Raw genomic sequence first — 14,896 nt, 5'->3', positions numbered from 1 at the left:
GTTCACATTGGGGAGTTACTGAACAATGTGGCGGGTAATAAAATCACTATAAAAAGTTTGAACATTAACTATAGATAGAGAAAGAAAGTGAACTGGAAATTCTTGGCGACTAACACAGAACTCGGACGACATTTAGGCAACAAGATGAGCAACTTTGAACTCATTCTGAAAGAGATCGGGGGGTTTGATTGGTTTCAGAAACGTTTGCTGGCTATATTATTTATTCCAAGCATATTCACAGCCTTCGACTTGATCGGACAGGTATTTGTAGGCATAAGTTTCCCACATCACTGCAACACAGACTGGATCCTGAAGCACGGACCCAACCTGACAGAGGAGCGACAGAAAAACCTGACTATCCCGGTCAACCAGGATGGAAGTTTTGAGAGCTGTGAAATGTTCACTCCTGTGGATCTGGATTTGGAAACCATTGAAAATTATGGGATAAACACCACAACAGGATGTAGGAATGGATTCAAATATGAGGCACCTGAAGGTGCCTACACCATTGTCACAGAGGTAGAAGAAGTTTATTTCAAACTCTACAAATTCTACTCCATCTATTCCTTTCTAAGTTTGTATGTGTTTAATTTCCTTAAGTAAAAGGGAAAGTGCAGCAAGTTGAGTTTTTTCAAGTGTCATGCAATCGCTGATGCTTTCGCCACTATTTTATTGAATTGTGGGGAATTCAGCTGTCATGCTCACCCTTATATGTCATATCTTTTTGATCACAACATTGGCTAGAATTATTTATATTTTTAGCAATTCAGTTTGATTACTTTATTATTCTATTAAAATGTATTATAAATATTATTTTATGTTTTGATGGTGTTTTGAAAGATTTATGTTTTTTAATGATTTTATATGAGCTACTCATTATGCTTTTAAATTACCCGTAGAGATGAATTTAGGTATTTGACTTTAATTGAATTGATTTGAATTTTAAACTTCAGTGATACAGATCTTTTGAGAAATCCTGAGTCCTTCATTTTGGTGGTTTGTAAAGTTATGTCAGTCAGTATGAGCACTTTCAAAAGATTAAAAGCCTCACTGTGAAACACATGAACTTCATTAAATAAATATTCAAGTGAATTAAAAATATTCCCAAAAATCTACTGAAGTAGAATAAGAAATTACTCTTATGCAGTTAAATTCTACTTCTGTCTGAAGCAGCATCACTGGCAAATCCCAAACTGACCGAGAACGACAACTTTCTTTGTCTTTCCTCCCTCCTGCTGTCAGTTTGATCTGGTGTGTGACAGGAGCAATCTGATCGATGTGTCACAGTCCATCTACATGTCCGGTCTTCTTGTGGGAGCCTTGGTGACAGGAGCGATGGCTGACAGGTTAGAGACTGTTTCAGAGGCTAGGTTCACACTGCAGGTCATTTTGTGCGTCATCATTCACATTACATTTTCAGCTCAGCTTCTATCAGACTGTCGCGCGAACGTGACTGGACCCAATGTTTTCTGGCACCAGAGCGGAGAAGACTGTTAATGGAAGTAAATATGGATGGCACAATGGTCAGCACGACGGTTGCCAGATGTGACTCACTGTTTCCAACCCAAACATTGTAAAACCAACACACCTCAATAAAAACCAGCCCAGATCTCAGCCTGTGTAAGAGAGCCGCTTCCTCCGGGGTTTACCAGTGACGTCAGTCACACATTAATGACGTCGCATGTAGAAAAATTGATACCACATATGATCAAGGCCTGGGTCTGGTGTGAAAAAATTGGAATTGGAGTTTTCACACAGCCACAAACAGGTTGGATATAAGTCAGTTCTCTCCCACGATCCAAAGACATGATTGATTTACTGCATGTGTAAATGCGGTTTTCTGTCTCTGTGTGTCTGGCGACATACAATCAGAGGTGTTGCACATTCACATTTGTACATTTTCAGTGATCTTATGTCTTCCAAACCCATGTTGCCCATGTGCAACTAAAGATGTGAGAGAGACTTGATGGTGTGCAGTCATAAAAGATTGCATTGCAGGTTAGAGTTTAGCATAATGTTTCAGATATAAGACAGAACAACATGTATTATAATTCTATTTTTCATCTTTTGTCTCTGCAGGTTTGGTCGCCGCTTTGCAATATTGCTTTCGCTCCTCTTTCTGATGGTGTTTGGCGTGGCTGCTGGCTTGGCACCCAACATTTATGTTTACATGGTCTTCAAGTTTTCCAGTGCCATCTCAGTTGCAGGCCTTTTTTCTGGTTTATTTGTGATCGGTAGGTACATTTTTCGGTGCCGAATTTCATGCCACCATTTAGCTGATTTATGATACTTAGCAGTATGTTTCTCAAAATGTCTTTAAACCCCCAAAAATAAAAACATCATTGTGTATATTTGTAGCGCTGCATATTAAATAGTATATTGTGAGTAATATATATATATATATATATATATATATATATATATATATATATATATATATATATATGGATGTTACCATGTGCTATAAAGAACATTTCTTGATGTGATTTAAAGCAGGGGAATGGAGTGAATCTTCCAAGTTTGCCATCTGCACCACGATCTGCAACATTTCCTATACTTTGGGACTGATGCTATTGCCTGGTTTGGCCTATTTGATCCCCAACTGGAGGGTTCTGCATTTAGCGACGTCCAGCCCTCTACTTCTTGTCCTAGGACTCTACTACTGGTCAGGAGTCACTTTTACCACATAACATGCTGATTTCCTACATAATGGCCACATAAAAAAAAGAAAATAAATAAATGTTTTTGATTCTTGGTCTTTGTAAACAAGGCTTCTTCCAGAATCCGCTCGCTGGCTCATTACCCAGGGCAGGCAAGAGGAGGCTGCGAGCCTAATTCGGAGAGCAGCTATAGTAAATGGGAGACATGTCCCAGAAGACATGTTGGACAAGGTAAGTCATTCAAAATCAAACATGATAAAGCCAGAAAATGAACAAAGTCTCACTCACAAACTGGCCTTAAATTATTAAAGATTTACCATTATCCAGCTTTTCAACACTTTCACATGAGTCTCATTGGTCCACAAACATTGCAGTCAAAGTTTATTGCCACAAACCCAGCTTTTCCCTTATTTTCAGCCATTTGAATATTGGATCATATGAGCCGTATTCAGAATCTGCTGTGTCTGTGTGAGCTGGGCTGTCTCCGCGGAAGTGCTTCCTCTTGGGGTGCGATGTGTGCTGTGGTAATTTCACCCAGCAGAGCTGCCTAATTGTGGGAGGGTCAAAGGGAAGGCCTACCTTGATTGGGATTTGATTTCTGCTTCGCTCGTTGGAGCACACACTTTATAAAAACTTGAACCAAGCCAGGGAGAGAGATGACCGACTTTCTTCACTTCTGGGGCGTCATTCCCACATATGGGGATGCATATCACTGTTGGAAAACCATTGGAACGTGAATTGTGCATAATATGGCCCCTTTAAGTTAGAGAGTGACACGACACCCAAAAGAGGAAACATGTTGGACATCTTCAGGATATCATATCTGAGGAAGCGTGCTCTCATAATGAGCTGTGTCTGGTGAGTATTGGGATCATCCACAAACTGTCACATGTCTTTCTAAATGCACTGAACATTTCTCTCTCACTTATAGGTTTTCAACCAGTATGATGCTCTATGGACTGATGCTCAATGTGGGATCTTTTGGTCTGAATATTTACCTCATGCAGTTAATCTTTGCATTAGTTGAAATCCCTGCACGTCTGGGAATTGTACCATTCATCCAGTACTTTGGGAGGAGAATTTGTCAAACAACGATGTTGTTAATGGGAGGTCTTGCATGTCTTGGAATCCTTGCCATACCAGCAGGTAACGTGTTGCTCTGCCATGCATAATAATAAGGTTTGGTGCAGGGGTCGGCAACCTTCAACACTCAAAGAGCCATTTGGACCCGTTTCCCACTGAACACAACACACTGGCAGCCGCAGAACCTGCTTGACATATAAATCAAGATAACACTGTATGTATTGATTTTAACCTCTATTTTACGTAAAAATACTGAGGAACGGCGGCTCGAAAATAAAAAGAATAATCCAAACTGCGTCTTTAGCATGAATTAAACATATTAGAAATAATGTACCAATGAAGAGTCGACCCGGATCTCCCCGCACGGCAGATAAGAGTCGTAATCACTGAACCATGGGGACTGCACGGGTGAAGCAGCGTCCTACAGCAGTTTTAACACTGCGTCACTTGGACCCGACTAAGTTTTCCTTTTACAAAGAACACTCCATAGGTGAGGAGGGAGAGAGAGGCGGTGGCGGCTCCTTTCCGACCCAGAAGCTCTGACCCACCAGGAATAGACCAGCACCTTGTCTGTGTTATGAGGCGTCCGTCCGTCTGTGACGGCAGATTAAATATTATTCAATCCGTGTGCTGCAGTCGGTCTTCTGACGAGGTGCAGACGCTCCTCTCCATAACAGGAGAGGAGGAGATTCAGCGGGAGCAGGACGCTGCTGTTCAAAATGAGAACGTTTTCCACTGTGTCACAGAACGGAGGCTCACGGCTTTTCTCGGACGACCGCGGAGCTGCAGTGGCAACTTCCGCGTTGGTCCGGCAAGTACTGTTGTGTAATGCCGTTACATACCTGCGTCGTCATCGTGGCGTTCACAACCTCTGCTGCATTTTAACCGCACTCTCTGTGATGGGATCGCGCAATCGAGTTGGGTCTGGGTGCGCTTTGCCTTACCATCCCGGCCCGCCGCGCTCCAGCACGTACTGCACAGTGGGACCGAGTCTCCAGGAGCCACAGCAGAGGGACAAAAGAGACGCATGCGGCTCCGGAGCCGCGGGTTGCCGACCCCTGGTCTAGTGTGAAGATAATATAGTAATATTTATGTAAATACTCATCAAGTGGTCTGAATTCAGGCAGCCATTACTCGTGTTTCCCATCAACTGTATGTTCTTAAGACGTTCTTTCAGATTTGTCTTTGTGTTTTTGCTTGTCCACCAGATGTTCCTGCTGCGGTCATAGCTTCAGCTGTACTGGGAAACTTTGCTGCTGTGTCTACTTCCAGCATCGTTTATATTTACACTGCAGAATTATATCCCACGGCCATGAGGTGACACTGACAAAATACAAGTATTAGCACGCATATTTCAGAAGATTTTCAGTATGTTGACGGGTTTCTTCTCTGCAGACATAATGGTGTCGGTCTAAATGCCACCTTTGCTCGCATGGCGGGAATCCTCACCCCATTGGTCAGACTCCTGGATGTCTACCATCCCTTCATTCCAATGATAATCTACGGTACTTTCCCCATTATTGCTGGTGGTCTGTCTTTACTACTGCCTGAAACCTCCAACGTTGAACTTCAGGACCACGCTGAACCAATGTGAGCTGTTGAACCATTTGACAACTATGTTTCATATGGGGAGAAAACTAACTAATATGGTTTTCTTGTTGTTTTTTTTGTGTATTCTTGAAACACTAAGGAGGCCATCTGAGTCCGGACCCTTTACTACCGAGGACAAACCAAAGACACGGACTTAAATGTAATCTATATAATCATGTGGGTTCTTTTTCATTTGGTACGGAGAAATGCTGTCAATTGTTACTCTGACGTAACAAAGATTTCCATAAGATTTCCCAGGAAGCAATGCTTCATTTCTGTGAACACTTATTTGTCATTAACAGGAAATGAAATTCATGAACGTTACATTGTTGACTGGTTGTTGATGGCTAAAACTTTCAGAGGAAACAAACCGTTGTTAACAATGCAATTTTAGTTGTTGGAAGTTTAATGACAGAAAAGATGGAGCACTTGCATGCATGTGTGTGAAATTTCATGGGGGGGTTGTATGTTATACTAGAAAATCTGGAGTAAATGCAGTTAGAAAGTCATTTTTGTTTTATTGCAAGATGCATTTTTAGAACTTAAATGTAATGTCAATGTAATGAAAACACATTTAAATCATAAAAAAAAATAAAAGTGAAAGCCTCTAACCCTGGATCCCAACAACTGTTAAACACAAAATGTTTCATTTCAGTGAAGTGAGTCTATCACTTACTGTGACACGATCCACATGTGTGACTTTTAAGTTACTTTCACTCTCGAGTCATTAGATTTGTTTCTTCACTAGAATATATTTTAGTTAGCTCTGCTTACCAAAAACACATTAAAAAAACCATGAAACGTAATTCTGTTCAGGAGGATATACATTGATCAGGGTGAAATAGATCTTTACAAGGTGACAATCCCCACCCTGTTCATGTTCTAATTATTAAACATGTGGTGTGTTTGCCAGTGTATCTTTAATTTGTGGTTTGTTGTTGTTGTCTGTAATTCACACTGAAATCAGGTTCTTGACATTTTAATCAGTAACATTTTAAACTGAAATTTAAATAGAGTGAAAAAATGGAAATGTTTGTTTCTTTCACTCACTCTGGCCTGCCTTGTTGGGTTAGTCATTAGTCTGTCCTTTATCAGTCCAAAGATAAGAGAGTGGCTCGCTTTAGTTAATTTATGAGGTATCTTGAGTAACATCAATTTCGATTCAGACCTTTATGATGAGAACAGATAAGGACATGGATTAAAGAAAGAAAAAAAAACCTTGTTCAGCAAAATGTATGTGAACATGCTGACATTTTTATTCATTCATTTACCTTTATTTAACCAGGAAAGTAAAGAGCTCTTTTACAAGGGTGAACTGGCCAAGAGGTCCGCAGCACACAACACGTCTACAAATTTACGACAAATAAAACTGAATTAACATAATCAAATAGTTAAATGTGAGATAGTGCAGAGATCCATAAACAAAATTTAGATGATAAAATGCAGCTTTTAAGGCAAATAATAATAGAAAGCATGTGACTTTACATATATGTAATTCAGAAATGTGTTATTGTTCTTGTGATTTTGCCAACAGATCTTCCCACAGTAATAACAGTCATGGCTATACTGGGCAAACTTTCGGCTTCCAGCACTTTCACTACGCCCTATGTTTATAGTGCAGAATTGTATCCCACCACTGTAAGGTGAGAGCGATAACATACAGAAGACATGCAGGCAGATGCTTTATTTATTCATTTGGATTGTTGATTAATATGCTGTCTGTAGGCAGAATGGTATTGGTCTGAATAGCATGTTTGCACGTGTGGCGGGAATCCTCGCTCCTCTGGTACGGCTCCTGGACGTCTACCATCCCACCATTCCAATGATAGTCTATGGTGGGATCCCCATAGTTCTTGGGGGTCTGTGCTTACTCCTACCCGAAACTGGGAATTCTGACCTTCAGGACTACACCGAATCAATGTAAGTTGTTTTTGATAAGACTTCAATACTTGAATTTAGTTAAAAGAATTCAGTATAATTGCTGTTGTTTTTAATTTCAGAAAACCGACGGGGGGGATTGCTGACAAAGGATCCTTTGCCAAGGAAAACATATCAGAAAAAAACACAAAAATGTAAAATATATTTATTTTGTTTGCATTTTTATTTCTGGAGTTATAAATCACTCTCCATTATTGTTTTCCTCTTGGTGTATTGGATTCCAAGTATAGTTATATTCACATTGATTTGTGTATGCGTTTTCTTTTTGAAAAAGTGAAGTCTGTTATGTGCATCTCCTTTTTCTTTTCTCTGCCCATTGTAATGATTTGTTCATTTTGGGTATTCATGAGCTTGTTACTCTCGTTACTGCAAGCAAATGTGGAAAAGTTTTTAAATATTTTGATGAATTAAGTGATGAATTAAAACCTTAAGACTAAGTGGCCAACGACAGAATAAATGGCTTATAGTCCATGACAGTTTGAAAAGATCGATAACTTGGAGTGATCAATCAGCCCAACAAGCATGTCTTTTTTACTGGTAAAGGAAACACACAAAATTAAGGGAGAATGAAACTCCACACAGAAATGTGCAAATCCAGACTCTCTAGCATCGAAGTGATGGTGCTGACTACTGTGCCACCCACATCCATTTATTTACTCCACCTTTATTTTATGGACTCTTCAATGAAACAACAAGCACCTTAAAATGTCAGGATGAGGTTAGTAATATGAAATGGTTCTTACAGAAAACGACCTTGTTTGGTTTAAAATATCCTGTTTGCCTTGAATCCCCCAGGCCTATATGATGGATTTGACTTAAAAATGGATTTTGACATGTGTGTGATCAATAAACTCAAATCTGAGCATCGTCACACGTGTCCGGTTTTGTCTGATTTAAAATAAACGGGTGCAATCATGCAGGTCTGCTTTCCTGAAACAAAAGTGTGGACATTTAGATTCAGTTAAGAAATAGAATAGAATAGTAATCTTAGGCCTTGTTTACACAATAATGATTTCAAATGAAAATGGAAAACTTCTGTTGTGTTTTGCGTGTCCGTTTAGATGGTATTGGTGCTCAGAGCCATTGAAATTAATATTTTTGAGAACGGGTCCTAAGGTGGAACTGTTTGAAAATGCTAACTTTTCTGAAACTACATTACAGTGATGTTATTGAATGTTATCACTAATTAAAGTCTGGTCATGTGGTACCTCGCTTCCGACAACCCAGCCGGGTGTCCGCCTTTCCCCCCGCCCATCACAATTCTCCACAGGAATCGCATCATCGCCACCATCAACACTCACCATCCAGTCCGTATCCATACCCTACCTGAACTGCCTGCCTCCTCATCCTCTCCTATCCTCACCCAACCAGTATAGCAGGAAGCCACCACCTCTGATCCCGGTTCTGCAAAGGTTTCTTCCTGCTTAAGGGAGTTTTTCCTTTCTACAGTCGCTCTTGGATCTGTTAGGTTTCCCTCTGTTTAAAAAGAATCGAATCCCCTGCTTGCCTAATGCCTCATCCTCAGCCTCATCCTTGCCGCCACCAGTGTCCAGACTGTGGAGAGGAAGACAAATCCTAGATCATTGTGTCCATGCATTCATTACTCGTCGCAGTCTTCTGCCGGGGTCTGAGCACCAAATAACCTTCTTAAGCCAATAAAGCTCTTCCAATGTTTGTGAGTCTTTCCAGGTTGAAAAAAATAGTGAAATAAAGCAAAAAGAGAGAAGGAAAAACTGGAGCCACTGTCGCACGCTGCATACATCTTGCACACGTAAAAAAGCCACGAAGCAGATATTTTGAAGGTGATGCAGTGTGACTGACTGTAAATAAAATGTGTTATCAATAATGTGACTAAATATATTAACTGTGATGTTGATAAGTGTGAGACAGATTTTTTCATTGCACTTGAAATTATATGTTGGTTGTATTTTATTATTTGAACTAAACATATTTTAACACTCAGTATTTGTTTTATTTATTGAGGTATGGAGGATTGTCGTTTTCCTTTAATTATGTTTATTTTATCACTTTAAGTTGCCTGAGCGGCTCAACTTGACCTATTTGATTTTAACGTGGGGTTAACAGAGGTAAATCAAACGATTAGGAATCTCTGCTTTGTAGTTTGACAAACTAAGGGCCCCCAAATAGTATCTACAAAGCTATAAATGGCCCTGAATACCATTAAAAAAATATAAAAAAAATATACCATCACTATAATATTTGCTCTTGGATTTCATCTGAGGTTAACTCTTGCTTTACGTCTTCAACATTAAGATATCTATCTATCAATGGGTAGATATTTAGTTAGATTCATAACTCTTGATTTGATTTCTGTTATCAGCTCGCAAGATGTTATTGTGTTGATAAAATGAGCAGTGACTCTCACATTTGAAATCATGTGTTAATAGTCTATGAGCAGTGCCACAGGTCACATAAGCACATTGTATACAGGTTAAACATTAACTAAATTGGCAAGCATGAAGTGGACTTTTGTTTGCTGAACTGTCTGTCAAACCCAATCTTTTTTTTCTGTTACACACTCTCCACACAGCACTCTGAGCATATCTAGATACACAAAATGGCTGACTTTGTGACGATTCTGAAGGAGATCGGGGAGTTTGGCTTATTTCAGAAAGCTTTAGTGGCACTACTATGTGTTCCAAACATATTTATAGGTTTCGACTTGATGGGATTGGTGTTTTCAGGCATAAGCTTCCCACATTATTGTAACACAGACTGGATCCTGGAGCGTGGGCCCAACCTGACCGAAGAGAGGCAAAGAACTCTGACTATCCCAGTGAACCAGGATGGAAGCTTTGAAAGTTGTGAAATGTTCACTCCTGTGGATCTGGAAACTATCGAAAATTATGGGATTAACACCACAACAGGATGTAGAAATGGATGGAGTTTTGAGGCACCCAAGGGCGTCTCCACCCTTGTCACTGAGGTAAAAGATACTTATTTCACAGTCTGTTGCTATTACAAAAAAAAAACAAAAAAAAACAAAAAAAAACAGCCTTACTGTGCACCTTAAAAGTTTTACGTAGTCACAAAACACAGACTTTAACTTTGAAATTCTTGGCACCCGAGTCCCTATTGCTTGAAAAGATTTTGTTCTGTTTTCAGTGATGATACTGCATGTAAATTATTTCAGGTATGGAGTAAAAACTACAGGATTAACACAACCTGATACAGAGATGGAATAAGGTTTAAAAGACCCAAAGGTGCTTCCACCACTTTTAAACAAAGTATTTTAATGTCCTAGTCAAAAATAGGAAAGGTTTTGAATAAACCTTGTGATTAGAAATGTTACCTATTCACCAGTAGATATAGTTCTGTAAGTTCTGTAGTTCTTTAAGAGGCAAGGCTAAAGATTACTATACCAGGTGCTAGTTTATTATTTGGCAATAGCATACTGTGGCTTTTGTTAAGGATTCTCCAAACGGTTTCTGCAAAAATCGCAAAAACATGCAAACAATTTTCAAGTTAAAGCGGGTGGCTTTTGATGAAAAGCACAACATGGAGACGATACCAGTTATACCCAAAATTTCATCTGAAATTTTCTAGTTTCTATTACAATTGTGAATATGGCAGGTATTCCAGCTTGTTACTGTAAGTATATAAGGTAGTGTGACTGTTTCGGGTTGCTGTGTCAGTGGGACCTGGTCCAATCCTCAGCTGAAAAACAGAAAGGGGATGTTGAACTAATTTTATGTCAGTGGTCACATCCAGAAATGTTTGGATACAACAAGCAAAATGATGGCAAAAGACCAAGAAATGACAAAAAAAAAATAATCAATGTCCCTCAATTTTAGTGCAAAAAAACACTTGTGAAAATGTTACCATTTAATGCCCGTTTTTGAATGACTTTTCATGAATTAAAATATCAAATCGTAATCTCAATAAAACAGTGCAACCCAGTGAAGAATTTAGTGGCTGTTTCTTGTGTTTGACACCCCAAACCCCACCACTAGTCGATTTTAATTTGCCATCATCACAATGGCATTTTGCCTTCAAGATCACCAGAGATAAATACTGAGGCACTGGAAAGCAGGACACAGAAGCACGGACTTAGACAATAGAGTCCCCCCCCCCCCCCCACAGACACACAAACAGACTGGCAACCAGAAGACGTCCAATATATACCACGGCCACCAGGTGCCGACGACCACACACTCAGGCACAGGTGAAGCACATCATGGCAGCAATCACACAGAGGAGGGGAAGTCAAGGAGACTGAAATGTCAGTGTCAGAATCTCAGTTAAGAAGAAACTCAGTTATGATCTTCTCCAAAGATTTATGTTTGTCTGTTGTTGCATGATACATCTGAGAAACCAGCCCATGCTGATTGCCATCTTCCCACTCTCCCCAAATATTATTTCATAACTATCTCAAATATGGCCTGATAAAAACCGTAATGGCTGTTTTGTTTGCAACGTGTGTTTCCTGCTCTTTTATGCTGGCAGTTTGATCTGGTGTGTGACCGGAGCAGTCTGATCGAGGTGTCACAGTCCGTTTACATGATTGGTCTTCTTGTGGGAGCATTTGTTATGGGACTGATGGCTGACAGGTACAGGCAACTCTTAAAATAAAGCAAAGCATTTTTTTTAGGAATTAGAGTAAATTCAGCTTGAAATAAGATCTTTTCACAGAGAATCTGCGTCAGTGTAACGGTTCTTTCGTGTCTCTGCAGATTTGGTCGGCGCTTTGTGGTCCTGCTGTCAAACTTCCTCCTGATGTTGTGCAACGTGATTAGTGCTTTCTCACCGAACATCTATGTTTTTATGGGTCTCAAATTCATCAGTGCCATCTCAGTTTCAGGCATTTTATCCAGTGGATTTGTGCTCGGTAGGTATTCAGATTACAGCTGCATGCGCTGCCTTTTTCATTTTAAGGTCTTGGATGACACAGACACGGCAAAGTCAGTAGTAGAAACAGCCCCAGAGGGCAGGCAGTCCCATGGCAGGACACACTGTCCATTCATATGTGGCATAATCATTTTATATTAGCCAACTTCCATGAAGCAAACTCTAAAACCGGTTTCAGGACGACCTAATCCTAGCCGGCTGGCCAGGTATTTGTCCTAACAGGACAAATAAACACATTCACTAAAAACCTGTCGTTAAACCTCTTCGTATCCAGCCAATATCACCAGCTCATTAACAGGAATAACGTGTAGCTGTCAATCGTTCCGTCATACCTGTCAGCGGCTCGCCGCGTCATTCACTGTGTGACTGTGTGGTCCAACAAACACGACTTAATAATTCCATAAAAATACCAGTCACAGATTAAGACAGGTATTTTTAATTGTCCTCAGATGAAACTGCACATGCAGCTTTGGGGGCCCCCTGGTGGCTTGGAGGCCCTAGGCACTTGCCTAGTCTGCCTGTAATGACAAGAAACGGCCATGCAATTCTACACATATTTTCTGAGCTTTGACATCACAGAATGCATGCTGAAAGACATTTGCCTTGCAGGAAATTTGGTCAAAGTCACTTTTAGATGATGTTGCATGCAGCAGTGAATTTACATCTTACAGATCTTTGGACTTCTGGCTCATACTGCAGATGCACAGTATTGTAATGCCTGTCATGCATTCCACTTTCTAATTGCAGGACCTTGAATGAACTGAACTGAACAAAGAAAGAAACTGCCTTTTTCATGTGTCCTGTTGATTTAAAGGAGGAGAATGGGTTGACTCGTCAAAGTTTGTGCTCTGCTCCACTATCTGCCACATAGCCCTTCCTATTGGGCTCATCATATTACCTGGTGTTGCCTATTTGATCACTAACTGGAGGATCCTGCAGATAGTCCTCTTCGGCCCTCTTGTGATTTTTGTGGGAATCTTCTACTGGTCAGCACACGCTCAGCCCACATTACATGTTTAACCATATAAAAGAAATCAAACTTGACTTACTTTTTGTCAACAAGGGTCATTCCAGAGTCGGCCCGCTGGCTCATTACCCAGGGCAGGAAGGAGGAGGCAGTAAAGTTGATGCGGAGAGTCGCCAAAGTGAACGGGAGAGACGCCCCAGAGGACTTGTTGAACAAGGTGAGAATCACTTACACATACAGTAGCAATTAAAATCGAACATGTTGCATCATTCTGTCAATCCTTTGTTTTGAAGTTAGAGGTCAAGGCTCAAATCAAAAGAGGAAACATGTTGGACATCTTCAGGATCTCATATCTGAGGAAACGTACTCTCATATTGAGCGTTGTGTGGTGAGTGTTTTAACTTCAAACTGCTGCCACATCTGTATGATTATCTTTGTAGGGTCACTAAATATTTCCCTCTCACTTAGGTTTGCTATCAGTCTGACATACTTTGGACTGAGTCTGAATGTGGGAACTTTCAGCCTGGATATTTACCTCACTCAGTTAATCTTTGGATTAGTTGAAATACCTGCACGTCTGTTAACTTTACCTTGCCTCCAGTACTTTGGGAGGAGAATATGGCAGTCAGGGACCCTCATTTTTGGAGGTCTTGCTTGCCTTGCGATTATTGTGGTACCAAGAGGTAATTAACTGTTGGCTGATGCAAATCTGTTACAATCAGGCTTGAGGATTTTCACTGTTTGCAATTCTGCAGAGCAGGATTAAACTGGTCTAATAGACTCAGAACTAACTCTTATTTTTTGATTGTTTTTGTCCACCAGATCTTCCCACAGTGGTTACAGTCTTAGCTGTACTTGGAAAATTTATTAGCAGTACCGCTTTTAGTACGACCTATATTTATACTGCTGAATTGTATCCCACGGCTTTAAGGTAAGATGGACGGTAGACCAGGCTTTTTTGTTATTTTGGGTGCAATCAGATTGCTGATGTGTTTATATTTCTGCAGGCAGAATGGTTTGGGTCTGACTGGCATGTGTGGGCGTGTGGGGGGTATCCTCTGTCCTCTAATAACGCTTCTGGAGGTCTATCATCACGCCATCCCCATGGCATTGTTCGGCATTTTCCCCATTGTGGCCGGGAGTTTGTCTTTACTACTGCCTGAAACCTGTAACGTGGAACTTGAGGACCATCCGCAAACACCGTGAGTGACTGAAACCTTTACCAACAATATTTATCTTTATTTAAATCAATTCTACATATATGTGGTTTATGCCTTGTCTTTAATTTCAGAAGGCAACAGAATGACACAAATGACAATGAAGTCTTACCCATGAGAGACAGATCAGGAGAAAGCCCATGAATGGTCGCTCTGTTGGATGACTTCTTCGTTCTCTTTCCTAAACCAAGTGACTCTTTCTTCCCAATGTACATTCCCACCACTTTCTGTTGATGTCGATTAAAGGAAAAGACTCTTTACAACCTCCATGAATATGAACCTCCTGATACACTGTTTTTATCTGAAAAAATACTACACCCTTGTGAAGTGATATGCCTAAATATATTTGGATAAGGTTACCTGAAATAAAAGAAACTATATATCGTTAGACAATAGATAAATAACTTGTAAAATCACACTTTTTTCATTAATGCTGTGTACGTTATAAATAAATGCAAGAAATGCATACAAATTGACAAATTGATTGTTTAATCAAAGTTTTCATGTTTTTTCCCTGAGGACAATTTAAAGTCCCCAAATACATTATATGAGCAGAATTTTCTTTTTGATCC

General features: G+C 40.1%; 2 protein-coding genes across 3 annotated transcripts; both read left to right on the top strand.

Moving 5' to 3' along the window:
* Positions 1-95: 95 nt before the first annotated feature.
* Positions 96-6,255, top strand: LOC308125879 (solute carrier family 22 member 13-like). Its single transcript, XM_080489919.1, has 10 exons — positions 96-519; positions 1,243-1,346; positions 2,080-2,234; positions 2,494-2,665; positions 2,771-2,891; positions 3,424-3,518; positions 3,592-3,806; positions 4,952-5,060; positions 5,139-5,333; positions 5,434-6,255. Exons 1-10 carry the CDS (start codon positions 145-147, stop codon positions 5,489-5,491), a joined length of 1,599 nt encoding a protein of 532 aa, XP_080346045.1. The 5' UTR covers positions 96-144; the 3' UTR covers positions 5,492-6,255.
* A 3,563-nt stretch (positions 6,256-9,818) lies between these two features.
* On the top strand, positions 9,819-14,801 carry LOC308125878 (solute carrier family 22 member 13-like). Of its 2 annotated transcripts, none has more exons than XM_080489917.1 (10): positions 9,819-10,218; positions 11,739-11,842; positions 11,966-12,120; positions 12,955-13,126; positions 13,204-13,324; positions 13,401-13,495; positions 13,576-13,790; positions 13,930-14,038; positions 14,115-14,309; positions 14,399-14,801. In XM_080489917.1, exons 1-10 carry the CDS (start codon positions 9,850-9,852, stop codon positions 14,466-14,468), a joined length of 1,605 nt encoding a protein of 534 aa, XP_080346043.1. In that variant the 5' UTR covers positions 9,819-9,849; the 3' UTR covers positions 14,469-14,801. The 2 variants fall into 2 exon arrangements, with proteins under 2 accessions (XP_080346043.1, XP_080346044.1); XM_080489918.1 differs by having other exon boundaries at positions 14,402-14,793.
* Positions 14,802-14,896: the final 95 nt, after the last annotated feature.

Source organism: Lipophrys pholis, assembly GCF_963383615.2.
Source record: "Lipophrys pholis genome assembly, chromosome: 20".
In the NCBI taxonomy this organism is placed as follows: Eukaryota; Metazoa; Chordata; class Actinopteri; order Blenniiformes; family Blenniidae; genus Lipophrys; species Lipophrys pholis.
The sequence above is the reverse complement of the archived record's forward strand: the minus strand, read 5'-3'. Positions and strand labels throughout refer to the sequence as shown.